The sequence below is a fragment of the Syngnathus typhle genome, linkage group LG8, assembly GCF_033458585.1.
Source record: "Syngnathus typhle isolate RoL2023-S1 ecotype Sweden linkage group LG8, RoL_Styp_1.0, whole genome shotgun sequence".
In the NCBI taxonomy this organism is placed as follows: domain Eukaryota; kingdom Metazoa; phylum Chordata; class Actinopteri; order Syngnathiformes; family Syngnathidae; genus Syngnathus; species Syngnathus typhle.
This window is the reverse complement of record NC_083745.1, coordinates 239,548-257,704: the sequence shown is the minus strand read 5'-3', so window position 1 is coordinate 257,704 and position 18,157 is coordinate 239,548. Positions and strand designations below refer to the sequence as shown.

The 18,157-nt window shown below is 42.2% G+C and overlaps 1 protein-coding gene across 1 annotated transcript; it reads right to left on the bottom strand.

The window, feature by feature from the left end:
• Positions 1–3,820: 3,820 nt before the first annotated feature.
• valopa (vertebrate ancient long opsin a) lies at positions 3,821–10,739 on the bottom strand. The gene is made up of 5 exons (XM_061285965.1): positions 10,370–10,739; positions 7,334–7,544; positions 7,125–7,242; positions 6,643–6,876; positions 3,821–4,487 (listed from the first exon to the last, which is right to left on the bottom strand). The coding sequence occupies exons 1-5, from the start codon at positions 10,734–10,736 to the stop codon at positions 4,248–4,250; spliced, it is 1,170 nt and encodes a 389-aa protein (XP_061141949.1). The 5' UTR covers positions 10,737–10,739; the 3' UTR covers positions 3,821–4,247.
• Positions 10,740–18,157: the final 7,418 nt, after the last annotated feature.

The window sequence follows — 18,157 nt, the reverse complement described above, 5'->3', positions numbered from 1 at the left end:
TCACGTTGTGTCAGCTGGCCCCACTGGCGGTAAAGGTTGAGAGTCTCTATAGATCAGGCAACTCCCCGTTTAACTCAATATTCTCAGTCTAAAGTGGATTTATTGCTAAATGATTTTCTTCTCCTGAAATTGGGCTCATTTTTAGACTTGGGCCTTTGCCAGCCAATTTTACGGGTGTTACATTATGCCAACTGATGCACCATTTGTATGGTGTTTTCATGGTCCTAATAGAAAAACAAATGTGTTGCAAGATTTAGTTTGCATCAATCCTTTCAAATTTGATTTATAAAGTAAGTCAACAAAAAATGACACGCAAGTGTCTCGAGCGAGGATTGTCTTGAGGGTCTGTTTATGAGTGAGAGGATGGCACGAGAGACTGACGGGCAGATCCGTGCCATGTGGACTCGGTATTGCTCTGTGACAAGGGAGCTAGAAACTAAACTCAGGGAATACCTTGGAGATCAGAGCTGGTCAATGAGTCTAGGGAGAGGGAAGTCTGTCTTTCCCTGCTTAACAAGCCTGGAAAATGGATGGATAGAAAAGATGATGGATCCATCCCATGACCCAGGCCCTATATTTCATCCTTTACATTTTACTGGTGAGTACAGTGTACATGAGTGTAAGGCATAAAAGCAATCAAATCTGGTGTTAAGATTCTGTAGATCTACAGTATTGTGGCTAGTCAATGTTTATTCTCTATTATACATAAACGCCTTAGCTCAAATCAGATTCAAAGGACTCTCTCTGTATTGCATTATCCCTTTTGTAGTATGTCTCTGGGCATGTTGCATGCATCAGTATTTACAGCCACCTCTCACTATATATGATGCAGTCAGTGTCAGTTCATATAGTTTGTGATGTGATGTGTGATGTGGCGTTAGCTTTACGGCGTACATCTGGACCAACATCCATCATCCGAATGAGATAAGTTGCAAATATTGATCGCTTCAACCTGGCAATTCAGAAAGACCTTGAAAAGACCAATGTTGAAGACGGACAATCTAAGTTACAGGCTGATTTACTTTCTTGTGTCGCCACCTGAGACTTTACCTGAGTCACGTAAGAACAGATCACAACAAGAGTGTTACAAGATGAGTACAAAAGCAAAAAAAGCATTTCTACAATTCTTGTTTGGAAAACATTACAGGCAACCAACCACAGCACATAACGTTTATGAACCTGCAACGCTGCAAAACAGCCCATTATAAAAAATGATAGCTTGTGCGTGTCTCACTAAGTCGAAGACGTCTTTGCGCAGATTTACACTTAGCCAGATTTGCGACAGTCACAAAAATAGAGCATGTCATTACCTCCAAGAGCATCCTGTTTCAAGCCTCGTAATCCCAAGTTACGACGTCGTCTCGGTCGCGTGATGTCAAAATGGGAACAGTGCGATGGTGAGGATTTTTTTTTTAATACCAATTCTAATTGAACTGGGAAATGAATTGGTGAGTTCATGGATCTCTCGTGCGTGTGCACCACGAGCATATTTTCTTCTGTACCGACCTGGACTTTGATGAAGATGCTTTGGTAACCTGCCGAGATATTAATTGCCATTTCAAAGGGGTGTTGTGGCCCTTGAAAAGAAAATGTTTTTTCAGATGATTGCTATCATGCTTGGACAGAGTTTGCTGGTGTGTTGGACGAGGGATGCATCTCAAACATTGTGGATAGGCAGGCGCCCTTGAGGACCAGAGTTGCTGACCCCTGTGCATAGGTTCTACTTGTATAACACTAGCCACAGACTGCCTCGTGTGTGTAGAATTAATTCATTGAAAAACTCTCACACCTATGTATAGCGAGGTCATGACCTTACTGAGTTTTGACCGGTGAAATAATTGGATGAATGGGGACATCAGCGGAGGAAATATCTCTAGAAGCAATTTCACAATCAGTTACGCTCTTAAGACTTTTGTAATGCATTTGCCATTCTTTATTTCTCGACACCATACCTATTGATTTGCAATTGATGATAATACCAAGTTAAGGGGAATAATAGACAGGTACAATCTCAACATACAATCTCATTTGTCATATTATAATACGGGTGAAAATGATAATATGTCCGCGTAAATCACAGTTGAGATGAACAATGGTGTCTTCTCATCATGATGACAAAGCAACACAATGCACTTGTTCCACCGGATTGGGCACAGATTCAAACACAAAGTCAGTACACAGCAAACACCATACAATTACTTTCAGAACATTGTGCACCATGTGGAATTGAGACTACCAACAGGATTGGACGTAGAAAACAAACATGCAACACAAAGGCAAGAAAAAGAGAACACTTTGTCACATTTACATATGTGTGCGTGCGTGCGTGCGTGATTCTTCAAACATGTGACCTGGCTGCCACATCAACTACTTTAATTAATGTAAACAGTATTAATTCAAACACGCTACTACGGAGTTTGTCATAAAACAACAGCTGACAGTTGAAATGCATGTATGAACCACATACATATATATATATTTACAGTATACACTTGATGTAAAATCGTATCGCTACATTGCCATGGACAAATAAGACACACAACAGCTAAAACGGCTATCAATCACTCTTCTGGGGATTTGTTTTGTCTATTCATCCATCCATCCAGGAGAGCAAAGTGTTGTACAGAGCCGCAGTTACGGACTGTATTCGCTACTAAAGTTGGAGCCCACCAAAGTCCTCTAAGCAGCTCTTTGTGTTAGGGTTAGTCACGCTGCAACAGAAAAGGGCCTCAAACTCTCACCACAAAGTTCACTTTGTAGGAAGGAAGTTAAGACATGTGAAGATTATCCCCCTAGTACCTTGTTTTCATTGGTGTATTAAGGTTTCATTTCCCGCATGTACGTGAACAATCTCTCGCTTATTGTGTCATGATGCCAGTAGCATTTGCTAGAGTCAGATCTTTTCCTGGTTGCAAGAAGAAATTCCAATGAAATAGCAGTCAGGATTTTTTTCATCTGTTGCGCAAGTCCTGAACAGTTATGGCTACTAAAGTGAGGCTTAAATCAGCAATTTACAAGCATAAAGCCGCTATAGTAAATATTGTAAATATTCATAGCTTATATTTTTAGCTTTACTACAATTGTTGTTGTTTTTCCATATTTTTTCTTTTTATATTGTATTCTATTTTTTATGCCGGAGGACTACGGTCCAGAAGTCTCTTTTTGCACCTTTATCCCCCTACTTGTACCTTCCTAAATCGGGCTGTTGTTACATGCAGTTTCTCACACGTGAGATTAATAAAGTTCCTCTTATCTTATCTTATCTTATCTTATAGCTAAACAAGCGTTTATCCAATGTACATGTTCCTGACTTAACTTGCAAAATCCAATCATGCTCACAAATACAGAATTGCCCAAAATGGCTTATGGTTTCTTATACATATTTGGTTTTTATATATATTTTTTTTAATATCATTTATAATACATTAAAATGCAAGGAAAACTGACCCATCCCATGAGAAGATAATTCATTGAAGTGTGTCAATCAATTTATTGCCTATATTTAGCTACTGTGTGCATCTTTGTGTGCTCGTTGTTCTCATTTTCACTGCATAGCGTGTCTTATCCTTGAATCTCAGCAGTCCAGGCAATAGGGACTCCCCTCACTGACCATCTGCAGTACGGATGGATAAAAGTATCGCCAGTCCCTAGTCAACCCACTATGAACAAAAACGAAAGCCTACAAATTCCGACAGAGGTTTCTAACTTTTTGATGGGTGGATTTGACTGAAGATGCGCTGCCAAACTGAAACAGCATAGTAAAACAATGCATCCTCTGCAGGCTTTGTCTCAGGGCTTGAAAAAGAAAGAAAGGAGAGTAGATGAAAGGCAGAATTTTGGTATAGGAATATGACGCTGTGATTTTCCAGGAGCTCGGTATTCCGATGGAGTTACCACGTGAAAGTGGATTAAAGTGCAAGTTGCATTTTGTAGCAGATTCAAAGTTGTGCAGGTGTGGTCAAGCTTATCTATTGGGAACGTTTCTATCTGCGCATTTTCTTTTCCAGCAATATTTAGGGCCAATTCAAATGAAATTCCAATGCACTTCATTTGCTTTTGATTCCTCAGCGACTGCAAATGAAATGCAAAGGTGACAGCTAGGGGGGAAAAAAGGTTAGTCGACATATCTTGAGCTTAATCCATCTCAAAAATGACTAGTGGGAAGTCCCAAGATGTGTCTGGCAAGAGTTGCGTGTTGTTATTATTTTTTTTCTTTCAAGTTGGAGTAGACCTGCTGCAAGTAGCTGTTACATTGGACACACTTTATTCTCCGGGATGGGGAGCTGCGCAAAGGAAGCACAGTCAGTTGGCGAATCTTCCGACCTGGGCGACGTTGTAGCGCCGCCGATGGGGATACGGGCCGCAATGGCGGACATTTCTCCCGTTTGACTGTCCGCAGTGATTCCTGGTCGCTCTGATGTCTGGTTCATGTTGCTTTCTGGCATGGCCACAATGCCGGTGAAAAGCTGGATGATGCACTTCCTGAACTAAACACAAATGAAAAGCGTGAGGAGTCTAGCATCTGCTTTAAGTTTTGTTTCTGTAAATAAATGGCTCCTCATTAGCTTACTCTTTAGACTACTTGATCCCACAGGTTCTTTCATGGAACCAAGACCTTGTGCTGTCATTTCTATTCTTTTTCAGCCCTTAACTTGAACATAATTTGCCATAGCTTGTTTGAAATTCTAGATTGTAGATTTCCCTGACCTTTATTGAGCTAAGCAAAAAAGATTTTTTTTAAAGAAGTGACTAAAAGTATTTAAAGTAATGTGAACCTTTTTTTTTTTTTTTTTTCTTGTACGCGCATCCATCCACATTTGGAACGTGTAAGGCTCAGCGTGAGAGCTGAAATCGATCAGCATTGATTTGTGAAATTGCAGGGTGATTGTGACTGCTGAATTGAATGACAATTGAGCAATTGATTCCTAACACAGGAAGAAAAGACATCACCATCCATGTATTTCTATTGTTGGTTTGCAAGCTTATACCCAAATGTATCATTAGCACACACATTGTTCATCTCAGAAATCACATGAATCGACACCACTACTGAATTGATCTTGAAACAATGTGATTGGCTGTCAGTTTGGCCTTCACGTTTTAACGAGTTCCTCCTTGAATAGAAGCTGCTCGTGGTGCCAAATGTAATAAAAATGATGCCGTGAATTCCAGAAATATCCCACTCGTGAAAATGGGTGAGCTTACAATGGCCTTGGATTTAGAGGCGCCGAGATGTGAAGAACAGAACACGTTCAATGCTGTTTTGAGTCTATTTAAGAGAAGCGTTTTATTTCAACCATATCCCCCCCCCCAGAAGGACGGATTAGGTGAAAAGCATCTGGACCACGAGGTCTGTGCAATAAGAATGGATATATCACTTTTCACTTGGTTGTCAACCGAATTAGCTCGCTAAATGTGCTCTCGCTACTTTCCATAACCGTGTGTCTTCAATGCAGGTCATTCATCTTCAAGACTGTTCTGTTTGCAAGTAGATGGGCGTTTTGGGAAGTCCGTTTCACAATCAACAAAGCTTTATACGGTAACAATCTTTTGAAGTTGTGGGGGAGGTGATTTTATTTCTTCATCAGGTTGGTAAGTGCTTTGGTGGAGTATCTCCATGTTAGTCATCCAATTATGTGTAGCAGCCAATTTTAGCAGCACAGGGTGATTTGTTATCCAGCCATGGCTTGCAAGTCAAGTAAGGTAGCACTCTAGTTTGTGTCATTCATTAGTCTGCTAACTATTAGGAGACTGACTGCTCATGCGATCTCTGTGCAGAGACTGAACCCATTCCCAGACCTAATGCCAAAGGCTCAGTTTGCGTGTCTTCAATGTAATTGCGTTTTTGTAAATCTTATTCGCATGATGTAATAAAAGTCACTTGACTTCAAGTACTGGCTGCTTAGTTTAAGCAGTAGGGGTTTGGACTCTGTATTTATTTACATCTTTTTCCCACGTTGACAGAGGCTGACCCGTTTAAACAAGTAGGACACTCCTATGGACATGCAGACACCATGCAGTTCCCTCCAGGGGAGTCTGAATGGCTTTTTTTCCATGCAATTACACACTTAGTTGGCGGTATGTTGCATACACATTTCCCATCGATAATATTTAGCGCCGTCATATTAAGAAAGCCTAACCAAGACCTTGATAGTCTCTGGTCATTTGAAATGATTGAATGAGCAGTCATGTGCCTGCTGCCTTGAATCCGATAAACAAACAAAATCCAGAGACCAAAATACCGACAGTCACTAAGGAGCGTTTGAGTCGAGTCGAGTGCAGTGCAGTATAGTAAAGTTCTTTTTTACAAACTTTACATTTGTCGATATCGGATCAATCAGTTATGCTGTTTCTGGAGGCTTCGCAAATTTATACAAGAGAAATGTGACTCGAATGCGCCTAGCGGTAGCACTAGCCAACTTTACAAGCATTACATAGGTGGCTGATGCATTTTTCAACAGCGCCTCATATGGACAATTGTACCTACTGAATTGTGCATCTGATTTATTCATATGATGTGCATTATTTAGAAGCAAACAAACTCCTCTGGCACTATAGACGTCTTGGGATCCACTGCATCTGCTGTATGTATGTACACACATAGTGATATGTCTAAGCGTCCGTTAAAAGAGGAAATATTACCTGTCTGTTCATGAACACGTAGATGATTGGATTATACACCGCGGCCGTCTTGGAGAAGAATGCAGGGATGGAAGCCAACCTCGCATCCAATTCAATGGTTGGATGAATTGTAACCAGTAGAGCAAAGACCGCATATGGTGTCCATGCCACCATGAATGCTATAATCATGACGACGACCATCCGGGTCACCTGGCGCTCAGGCTTCCTGGCGGTGGCCAGACGGCCATGGGACACCTACAGGGGAAGAAGAGCCTTGGAGATTTTGCTGATATGGCTTGACAGGTCAAATGAAAGTCAAAGGCACTTTTCAGTACACTGCTACTGCTAGACTCAGGTCAGAGAAATCACTATGCAACTGGTTAATAAGCAAGACAATCTTTGGGGATGACGATTCCCTTGTCCATCTCTTATGCTCCGAACAATGCTTTCAATGCAATAATCCCAAAGTACCATTGCCTTTGTAAAAGAAAACATTTTGTGACCTTCCGGAGCTTCCGCAGGAGCTTCCCATAGCAGAAGAAGATGAGTCCGAGAGGCAGAATGAAACAAGTGGAGAAGAAGGTGATGATGTAGCTGTGGCTATTGATGTCGGACGTATACCTGGTTGACACACATGGATTGAAATGCTGTTTCGTTTCAGCAACGACATCTACATATAGGATACCGTCAATGTGCCGAGGATATTTCTCACCAGTCCGGCTCACAGGTGGTCCCAATCTTGCTGACAGTGTATCTGTTCCAGCCCAGAACCGGAGGGAAGGTCCAAACGAAGGAAAAGATCCAGACGAACAGCAGACCCATGACGGCGTGTTTGGCTTGCAGCCGAATGTTGCCCAGAGGTCGGCAAATCACGAAGAATCGTTCGAAGGACAGAACGGCCAGAGACCACAGGGCTACGATTCCTGGGACAAACAGCAGGTCGGTCACAATGGCGGAATACCGAAGCCGCATCATGAAACGTAACCTATACTAGTGTCTTGATACCATATATGAAAACCCTGAGATCAATTGAGGTGGTATTTAATCATCCCCTTACTGGTTCGAGCAGGGAGCCATGGTCTCAGATTAAGAGGTGCTGATTTTCATCCCTACCGCTTCGCACTGGGCTGCAAACCGCTCCAGTGAGAGTTGACATGACCTAGCCAACAGCACTGCACCGGCCGCAAAAATGCCCCTTGGACGCACCTCCAAATTGTTTTCATTGAGCTTAGAAACACAATCACTCAATGGTCAAAGCCAGCCTTAGTGGTGTGCAAGCCTTACTGGAAATCAACCCAAGCAAAACTCACATGTCAAATCACGTGCGGACAGGTTAAAAAGGAGGCCGGCAGGCAGGCAGGCAGGCAGCGCTCAAATACCCACTTCCAAAGGGCCATTAATCAGCTGATATGTGTTTAACCAACGCAGAGTGTCCCAACCTTCCCCCATCCAGCACTAAGCCCGTTCCTCTTTTAATATGTGCGCTCAGTGCTTCTCATTTGTGGATGTAACACAATTCCAGAATGTTATCATGTTAAGTGTGTGTGTGTTCCTGCATTTGCAATGGCTTCCCTCTCGTCACTGAAAATTGTATTATGGTCAATTGTATTATGCTTGGGAGCATAGGGAGATGGGATGGCCTGGTTATAACTAACTCCCCCTACAGTGCGGCTATTTATTATTGTTTGACAACCAATCGCAATTGTACGAAGCCAAAGGCGTGTCAAGTTACTAATGCTAGAAATAGTTCAATGATCTGAGGTGGTTGAATTCGGCTGCCTCGTGATGGACTGGAAAAAAAAAACCTCTTTAATTATGGTAATAACTCACTCAGCGGGTAATTACCTTTCTCTGCACAACCAAAGACCCTTAGTGTCTGAGCTTAGTGTGGAGGACAAAAGAGAGTGGTGGAAACCGGGATGTTCAATTATGTTTCACACATGAAGCCATACAAAGATTCACTAATGAAACGGACACTTTTTGTGTCTTTTTTTTTTTTTTTTTTTAGCAGCCCATAACAAATAGAGAAAATGGTGCATTTGTTTCGAAAGTCTCACACACATCTCCATATTTTCTTCCCACCGCCTCGAAATCGATTGAAATCCGGAGCAAAAAAGAACCGGGACGACTTGTTTCCTGCTTAGTTCAATTCATTTCTAATTTATTAACACACACCAACGCATCTGAGCACACTAACACACTTGTCGGAATTTAGGACAAGGCTGGATTTTCTCTTCAGTCCAATCCTATTGATTGTACATCACCTGATCGTATGTATTATGCAAGATAGTTTCTTTTGGTCATGGTTGAAACGCAATGGGCCTGATTTACTTGCTTCCCAAATTGTATTTTAGGAGGTGTGATTTATTAAGAGAAGAGCTGAAATATTCCGTATATGACAACAGTTGTAAAAATGGTGAGCTTTCCAGCTGATGGTCTTCACCATGGAGGACATTGGAAATGTTCCTGGAAGACAAACAAACATTACAGCAAGGGAACTTGCTCGATTGCGCTTCAGCTTTTGCGGCCAGGTTTATTCGGAGATTTGGGGGGGGGGATGTCATCATATCTTGCTTTTATTTAGGAATGGCAAATAGATGCCATCATTTGTAGACTCTGTTGGTACATCAGCTTTTGCACGCACCGACCTTTAGTAAGTCTGGCCAATTGTGTTTTATGCCACCAGCATGAAAGCTAACCTTTGTTTCAACATATATCTTAATCATGCTGCATTGGCTTTGTGGTCATAAATCCTCCTCCAGAAAGACTTTATTTATGTGTCCTAATAAAATTTGCTTTATTGGCTTAAATTAATTTGTACCTTGCAGCTTTTCACATGTATTTATTTAATACTTTCTAAATACTAATAACTTAAGACTAAAACTTTCTATTCATGCAACAGAACAAGTATCATATCCATTTGGAGGATAATGCAAGGAACTGCCTTTTGCATGACACAGACTACGTAAGTAATTGCAGAAGTAGCATTTTGCGTCCGATTTCTAAGCAAGATTTTCAAATGCATGCCTGAATGAACTTTACTTTACTCAGCAAATGCTCAGCACAGCTCTTGACCCAATTCACTGAGTTCATTGAATAGCGGTCTCAATGCTGGTAACTCACTTACGATAAGCCATGCGAGGTGATCGACGATTAACATCTGCTGAGTCCAATATTGGCCCGCCCGCCCGCCCGTAAAAAAGAATCATCATCAAAACAATGCATGAGCCCATTGTTGTAATAGTTCTCAGTGACTATCCTGAGTGAAATCTGTCATCAAGTGGATTTCTTGATGAATATTTTGAATACATATATCAAAATTCTCAAGAGTTAATCTGGGTCTGGTGATCTACCTTTCCACACAGGGTAGAAACAGATGTTGGAGTCATGATCCGACATGCAACTTTTGTGTCATGATAATTATTCATCATGGTCGTAAAAGAAGAAAAAGATGTTGCAACACTGACACCTGCAGCTTGAAATTAACACACAAACACAAATGGAGAGACAAAAAAACTTAAGAGGTCTCAAGTCTTCAACATTCATGAAGCAAGTCTTATTTTGTCGAACTCCTCCCGGGATCATGATTGCACTCCATTTCAACGCACAACTTTCATAACTTAACTTCAATCATCATCATATAGTTGAGTGACAGCCCAAATGAGCTTTTCACAACAAACAACTTTCATCCGAAAAGTCTTTTGCGTCATGCAATGAATCAGCCAAGTGTAATAAAAGGCGCACCTACCGAAAAAAGTGACAGCAAAGCCCTCCAGCACACAAGCCCACCGGCCCAGGAAGAAATAACCTCTTGCATTTGTCAGGAAACTTATCAGTCCTCCTGTGAGGGACACTAGAAAGTCAGCTATAGCCAAATTGACTATGATGTAGTTGAGTGGCTGTCGGAGTTGTTTGAACTTATATGTGGCAAACATGACGAGGAAGTTTTCGCTCAGCGACAGGAGCGTGACCACAAACATGAGCAGCGCCAAAATGGTGAAGTTCCACGGGGCGATGTTCTTGATGGGTCCGGTGAACGGGTCATCATCGATCGGGTGCAGCTCAGCTGCCACAGTGTAGGACACCGCGTTTACGGACAGACTTAAAGCCTCCATAGTCCATGACCACCGTGCACGCAGGCACGCAGGCACGCAGGCACGCACGCACGCACGCTACTTGCAAATCCGGATTTGGGTCATATTTGGAACTTTCAGTCAAACGCGCTCAGTGCGTGCCGCAACGCTCTTCTTAGAAAGTTGACGCGCTGATATCCCTGCGGTCTGAAATGCATCTTAAAGCCGCGGCGGAAAAGGAAAAAAGGACATGTAAAAAAAAAAGTGCAAGATGTTTAGGAAGGGGAAAACGTGAGCGCAGAGCTGCCGGGAGGGCGACGTGCGCAATGGACGCACGCTTCACAGGTTGCTTGCAGGGAGCAAGAGCAGCAGTGAGCGCAGAGCTGCCGTCTTGGGGTGTCATTTATAGGCTGATGATGATGATGATGATGCGGCTGCTGTTGCTGCTGCTGCTGCTGCTCGTGCAGCTGCTGCTGCTGCTGCTGCTGCTGCTGCTGATGCTGATGCTGCTGATGATGATGATGATGATGATGATGATGATGATGATGATGATGATGATGATGATGATGATGATGATGATGATGATGTTGGCGAGCGCACAGTCAATCTCCTCCAAATGCCAGCGATCCTCTCATTCTTCATCATTACCACCACCAAGAAGATTTAAGGATTCAGAGTTTTCACTAATGACGTGGCTTGTTCATTTACTCGTGGCGTCACGAGCTTTATTTTGGTATTTTTAGGTATAGGCTATATTCATGAATGTGCTTCCCATAAATAAATTTTAAAAAAAAACTAAATAAAAAATAGACCAATAAAATAAACAAATCAAGAAAAGATGAAATACATAAATAAACATTTAGAAATAAATAGCCTGCGTAGAATGACAGGACACTCACTCTCTGTCAGGTTTGTGCGCATGGGTTTGCGTGTGTGTGTTTATCTCTCGGGGGTTCGTGCATGACCGGGTCACGCACGATCGAGTAAAGAAGGCACTCTCCTCGTGGTGGCGATCTTACTGTAATTAGCATGTGCATATCTCCTGTACACATTCCAGTGAGTCATTTATGCTTCTTCTGCCATGGAGATGGCTCACCTCTCCTGTGCTGTGCTGAACTTGCCGCTTTGATTGTTCAAGACCTACAATGGCTGTGTTCACACTACATCCTCGAATTGTGCTGGGCCCAACAAGTTGATCCTCTGTCAGAACTTCAGGTCACTTATCTGTTGTTCATCAGAGTCACAATAAGAATTTGCAAGCTTTGACAGGGAACAGGTTTAACATTTACGATATGTCAGCCAGACTATTTTCTGAGCAGCTCAGGGCGGAATAATTACTCTTCACACGTGCCACCCAAGGGGATAATCACTCCAGAGAAACGGTTGACTAATGCTAATCCAGGAAAATGCTCCAATTTAGTCTGATTGATTCAACGGGGTTGAATATTTTTGCATGCCACACTTACCTTCAAAATAAATAGTCGCATTTATATTATCAGCCACTTGACTAAACAATGTTTTTCACCATGATGATGCTACGCGTATTCCAAATGTTTGCTAATCTTGCATACACTTTCTGAAGGTCGCAAAGCTCAACTTTTTATGATTATTGTTTTTCTCCTCGTAGAGGTGAATCAAAGTACGATTGTCTCCAGTGTCGCTCGACCCTTGGTCTTGTTCGTTGCGGTGAAAACCAACTTGTCACACATCAGCGAACCTGTCCTAAATGAGGATTTATTGTCTATTGTGTCTCGCCAGACCTCTGTATGACTGACTGACTTTGTTTGGCAGGCTTGGAAACAACAGTGCCAAGTCCAACCTTGTGAGTGGGTCAAGAAGAGTCACAAGACCACATCCAATGAGTTACACTCCAAAAGAGTTCCAAAAGTAGCTCTATTACGCGAAGAGTGTGGAAAAAAATGCCTGTGTCTGTTTTTTAACTCATTCAGTCCCATTGACAGTCATTAACTGGGTTGGCAGTGAAGGAGTTAATGCCACTGATGTTTGTCTGTGAATAGGCAGCACAAGGCAATCTTATTGCCCTCCGTCATTGCATGATAGTGAACTACAAGTAGGGCAGTGACCTGTGGAATTGGCTGCTCTTACCATTACAGGATCCAATAGAAGACCACATCATTCAAGTTTGGATCCAGTTATATTTGGTATTGGCTTCTGTCATGTTCAAAGCTGCAAGAGGTGCACAAATGCATAGCAGGTGTATTGATGTGGCAAATGGAAATACATACGGCATGCATGAAATTCAATTCGTGCAGATGGTCACAACATCAGTGCCTCTGGATTTTATTGATTTTTTTTTTTGTTGACAGCCTTCTTACCATTTCTCTTTATCACACCGATTTGGCCTTTTTCAACATTTCCCCCTAAAAATCATTTTTATTTGCAGAATGGTTTGGTGAAGTGACATCATTGTTGGCCCTCACGACAAGGTTTGTATTTTAACCATGAAGTAAATAGCCCAAAAACTACGTACGTCGAAAAACAAAACACCCCTTGTTGTTTGCGCACTTTGCATGAGTGCAGGTTGGTTCACGTGAGCCCTCTCCTCTCTCCTCTCTCCTCTCTCCTCTCTCCTCTCTCCTCTCTCCTCTCTCCTCTCTCCTCTCTCCTCTCTCCTCTCTCCTCTCTCCTCTCTCCTCTCTCCTCTCTCCTCTCTCCTCCTCTCCCGGCGGCCTGATGAGCCTTATTTATGTTGTGTCCATGCTGGAAAGTGAAAAGTTCAGCAAAAGCCTGCAGCCAGCTCCAAAGCTCTACTCGTACGTGTTGCGTGCGTGCGTGCTTGCGTGCATGTGTAGGTTTGTCCTATGACTTAATTAGATGAGTACAGCTACTTTTGCTCTGCTGCTTGTATAAAAGAAATATTGCAATGGATTCGACTAAGCATGCCTTCTAAAGCATCACCTTACTTTGTTATTTTTGGAATAAAACAGGATTTGGCCTTATTTGAAAAAATCTCTTGACATTAAAAGTGGCCTCTGTGTTCGAAGTAAGAGAAGTAAGCGAAAGTCCGGCAAGTTGCCACCAAAACATCCTGCTCCTTCTAAGGCTCCATGCGCGGCGGAGGTGCCATTGTGCTGGGCCGCCAGCTGATGACTCGTTTGCTTCACAGCAAACAACAGCGTGATGGAAAATTTCAACTCCCATCCAACAGGCAGGCAGAGAAAGCAGAGTGGTAAACTTATTAAAATGATGGAGAGAAAGGTCCAGATGGCTACGCATTTGAAATGTCTACAGTTGTGATCAGCATTTGTGCTATAAATAAAAGTATGCGTGCAGTTTTAATCTTCCAGCGAAATGATTCAAACAGTATCCAAGTACAGTCCACTGTCCCTCTCTGCCCTTCGGGTGTTTTAGCAAAAGAAGTACGTATATCTGGCCGTCAACGACGACGACGACCACGTCGAAAAGCCCTGTCAAATGATTAATGGTGTGCATTTGGAGGGCACAAAAGGTGGGAAAACTCTTCAAAGTAGCAATGGTGACATGAGTAACGTTTGCTTTCTTATGACCTCATCAATCACTGAAACAGAAAGACTCCGCTAGAGGTTGCTGGATTTATCCTCATCGGTGAAGAACCTTTGAATGGATTTCGTCCAGCTGTTGCTGTTCTGCCTTATGATCACTCCTCTGTGTGTTTCCTTCCTTCTTTCTTTCTCTTGAGACATTCCTTCTCTTTATGATGTGAAATAATAAGTGCATTAGACATTTTTCTTTGTTGGTTCCAACATTGATTAATGCAAACGCTTGCAAATCCCTTTAATAGAAACCAGACTGGGTGAACCACTATGTTACCATGGCGACACTAGCTTCTTTTGTATCCCAAACCATGGAAGAACTTTTCAAAGCAATTCATGTAACATGGTAAAACATATTATAAGAAGGTAATATCGGAAAAAGGTGGAATTTGACTTGTTTCAACAGAGTGGGAGGGAACTTTCTCATCTGTCATTTGGGAGTCACCCAAATATTTGCTTCGTCTGATGCTGCTGACTTTGAAGCAACACCTGCTATGTTTGTAGCTATGTGGAGCTGAGATGACCTATAAGAAAGCGTCAAGATCATTTCTATACCTCCAACCTCAGCTAATTTGGGTCTTTGAGAGATCAAACAGCCGTAGTTCTGACTGTGCGTCTCGCTGAGGTCATTTATGCTGTGGGCTGTTTAGATGATACTCACTCCGGGACCTTTCTTCATATGCCAGTCGTTCCAGTGACATTACACTTTGCTTTCTGCCAGTTCATTTGCTTTCCCTCTTATCTGCCACATGAGAAGACCAGACAACCCCCTCCCATCAGGAGACAAATGAAAAGTGTCAGCGCTGCTTTTTTTTTTTCTTCCAGGAAGACGCAAGCTTGGGAAATGGACTGGCATTTATCGCCCATCAGTTGATTGGTCAGGCTGAAAGGCTGCGAGCGAGCGAGCGAGTCTTCGGGCAGCTGAATACAATCTGATTTTGCCACACCTAGACAACAGGCTTCAATCGATGTCTACGCGCAACCTTAACCTCTTCATTAATATCACGAATAAAAGGAAAAAGTAGCAAATGCTTCCGTCTATTCTTGAACTCATTTTTATTCCAATCTACTCATGTCAGATTTGCCAGGATGTATTTTGTCAACACAATTCCCACAACCCGTATGGAGTTATCTTAATAACCTATGTAAATGCTAATGAGGCTTTTGTATTGGTCAGAAGGCTCACCGCGTGCACAATGCATTCTTATTCCATCATGGGCAAATAGTAGAAACAAATGACAACAGTGCCAAACTGTCGATGAACTTCTTCCTGCCGTGTTGGCTAGTGCAACCTAGTGCCATGTTGAACTTGCGTTTAGTGACGCTCCACCTTTTCAAACGTGGGCCTGTCTATCTATGTCTGCTCGTGACATAGCCTCAAGCACTTCATACAATAGTTTGTCGTGCACGGTAGAAATCCCCAGCCACAAACAAGTGTCACTACCGCGCTAGACCATAAAGTGAAGGAAGAAAAAAAAAAAGTGCAACCGTAACTTCATGTCGACAATAGACGAAGCGCCTATTTACAAAAAGGCTCATGCATCTTTCTGGCGCTTCACTCACTCTCATCCCGGTTCAAACGTAACAGACAAAGAGGCTCAAATGAACCACCAATATAGACAGCTTTATCAAACTGTGAGATCATCATAGGAATAGGAAGAAGAATTCATATATTAGCACTTTGAGATTCCTCCGAATATAAAGTGCGTTATAAATGTAATTAATTATTATTATTATTATTATTAATTGTTATTATTGATTATTATATTGATGACACACCAAGAACAAGACAAATTCTTGTTCCGAAAACACAATCGTATTTAATCCCCATGCAGCGTTTACGTCGATGGGAGCACACAGAACACATTAAAAAGGCATTTTGACTCAACTTCCATTATAGAAGGTCAAAAATGATCACAAGAGGACTGATTCATTTGTCATTGGCAATTTTCAATTGTGACCATGCTGGTGATAGATTCTTAGCTGAAAACACACACGAGTTTAACATTACAGTGAGAGGGAAAGAGTGTCATTACGATGATGTAGATGTGTTGCTATTTGAGCGGCGCCCGAGGTGAAGACTGTTATGAGCAGCTGGCCGCCTGTTGAGACCTTCAGCAAAACCTAGTCTGGATGCCCTTGATGCATGTCTTGGGCCGCAGACACGTCCAAAAAGTCACCAAGATTCAATTGCGCCCCCCTTAAACTGCTTCATATAGGCTGAATGCGTGTGCTCATGCTTTATCGATGTCAATGCAATATACTAGCAAGCATATGGTGGGTGCACCTTGCACTAATGGAGTTAGGCTGGGCTCCAAAGTGTTGTACTTGAAAATTCATGCATATTGAAATGTTTCACATCAAATTGTCAATTTTGCCAAAGGCTTAAATTGGGCCTTATTGTCACCATAAGGTTGCACAATTGATCAAGAAGGTGGCGTCGTAAGTGTGTGTGCATGAGTAGACTTCTTTACACACACACACACACACACACGCCTTCAAGCTAGCTTGTATCGCAGCATCAGCAACAATCTGCGTGGTGCAGATAGATAGATACTGTCCCTGTCAAATAAAAATGAAAAAAAAGAGAATATTGTTTCATCGTGTTCGCAGCTCACGCAATTCTTCACGGATTTTTAAATTGCAAGTTTTTCCATGAATCCCCTAATGAGGCAAGTTGTACAGTTGAGATGAAAGATAAATCATGCCAAGATGGCTGCTTGAAAACTAGCTAGGGTAAGGAACGCCCCCGGGGGCTCAGACTGCCCGGGCCGGCCGGCCAGGCGCAGCTGTTTGCCCGAAGACGCGACAAGGCGCGGGAGGAAAGATTCTGCCAGCATACTGTGTCACCTCCAACCCACATGGGGACTAGACACATATGATGTCTGAGTATATGGCAATTCCACAGCATGGCCCACTTTGATCACCTCATGTTGGATATGGTCATCCTACTAGTTGTTTTTTTTTTTTTGAGGGCATTATTTGCTGGTATGTTTTCTTTCAAAAATGTGTCTACGTTCCATAATATTCAATTGCAAATACTATGGCGGATTCCATTACAGTTAGTTGAAACGATCAGACGTTTCGAAATCTATTTCTACTCTTCAACATAAGAACAAACAAAAGGTGACTTCCAAAAGAATAAGAGCAAGTAGAATCTCCATGATGTCTTTTTCCTTTGAATGCTGACTTAAATGTGTCATGTATAAATGGATGGATTGGAGAGCGAGCAGCTTGGTGAGTTGAAGAGAGCAGCTTGAAGGTTGATGAGGCAGTCAAGTGGACATCCTCTCCAACAGGAGTCACCAACCTTTTGAAAAATGAAAGCTACACTACTACTTGGCCAGTGATTAATGCAGACGTTGACTTATAAAATGACAAATAAATAAATAATGTGTTCTTAATGTTCTCCTGGGCCAATCAAGTCCTTTTGGAAAAGATATATTTTGGTTTCTTCATTTTTAAAAGGTGACCATTTAAGATGTTAATTTCATAAGTGCATTTTTTGTTTTAAAGAAGGGATATAATATATTTAGAGGGCCTTTTTCAGATAACACCATGTTAGAGCTTCGAGAACATCTTGATTTTTCACCTGATTTGATATGAGCCTAATTTTGCAGGCCTGTAAAGAGCCAGAATTTGATTGCTGAACCGCGGCGGGGATGCAAACAAGCCGGAATTCCTTCTTCCTTTTCTCTGAACACTCAGAGGCTCCAACTTGCTCTGGAGCGAATACAGGAAGTGAACCAATTTGTTTTTCACTCACACTAAGTCACTTTAAATGTGCTGCACAGAATTGCATGAACAGACATCTCCAACGCTTTTATTCCGCTCATTAATTTAAATAAATGTGAGTGACAATCTTGTCATCCATACTTGATCATATTCAGAGTGGTTGTCTCTTGCCAGCGTTCGGCCATAATGAGCATT

What these genes read in the sequence shown, in the direction of transcription:
- valopa (XM_061285965.1), bottom strand. Translation starts at nt 10,736, where the DNA reads ATGGAGGCTTTAAGTCTGTCCGTAAACGCGGTGTCCTACACTGTGGCA. An exon ending in CTTTGCTGTCACTTTTTTCG is followed by an intron (nt 7,545 to 10,369) that starts GTAGGTGCGCCT and finishes TGTTTGTCCCAG; the next exon opens with GAATCGTAGCCCTGTGGTCT. An exon ending in TCCTGCGGAAGCTCCGGAAG is followed by an intron (nt 6,877 to 7,124) that starts GTCACAAAATGT and finishes CTTCCCCTGTAG; the next exon opens with GTGTCCCATGGCCGTCTGGC.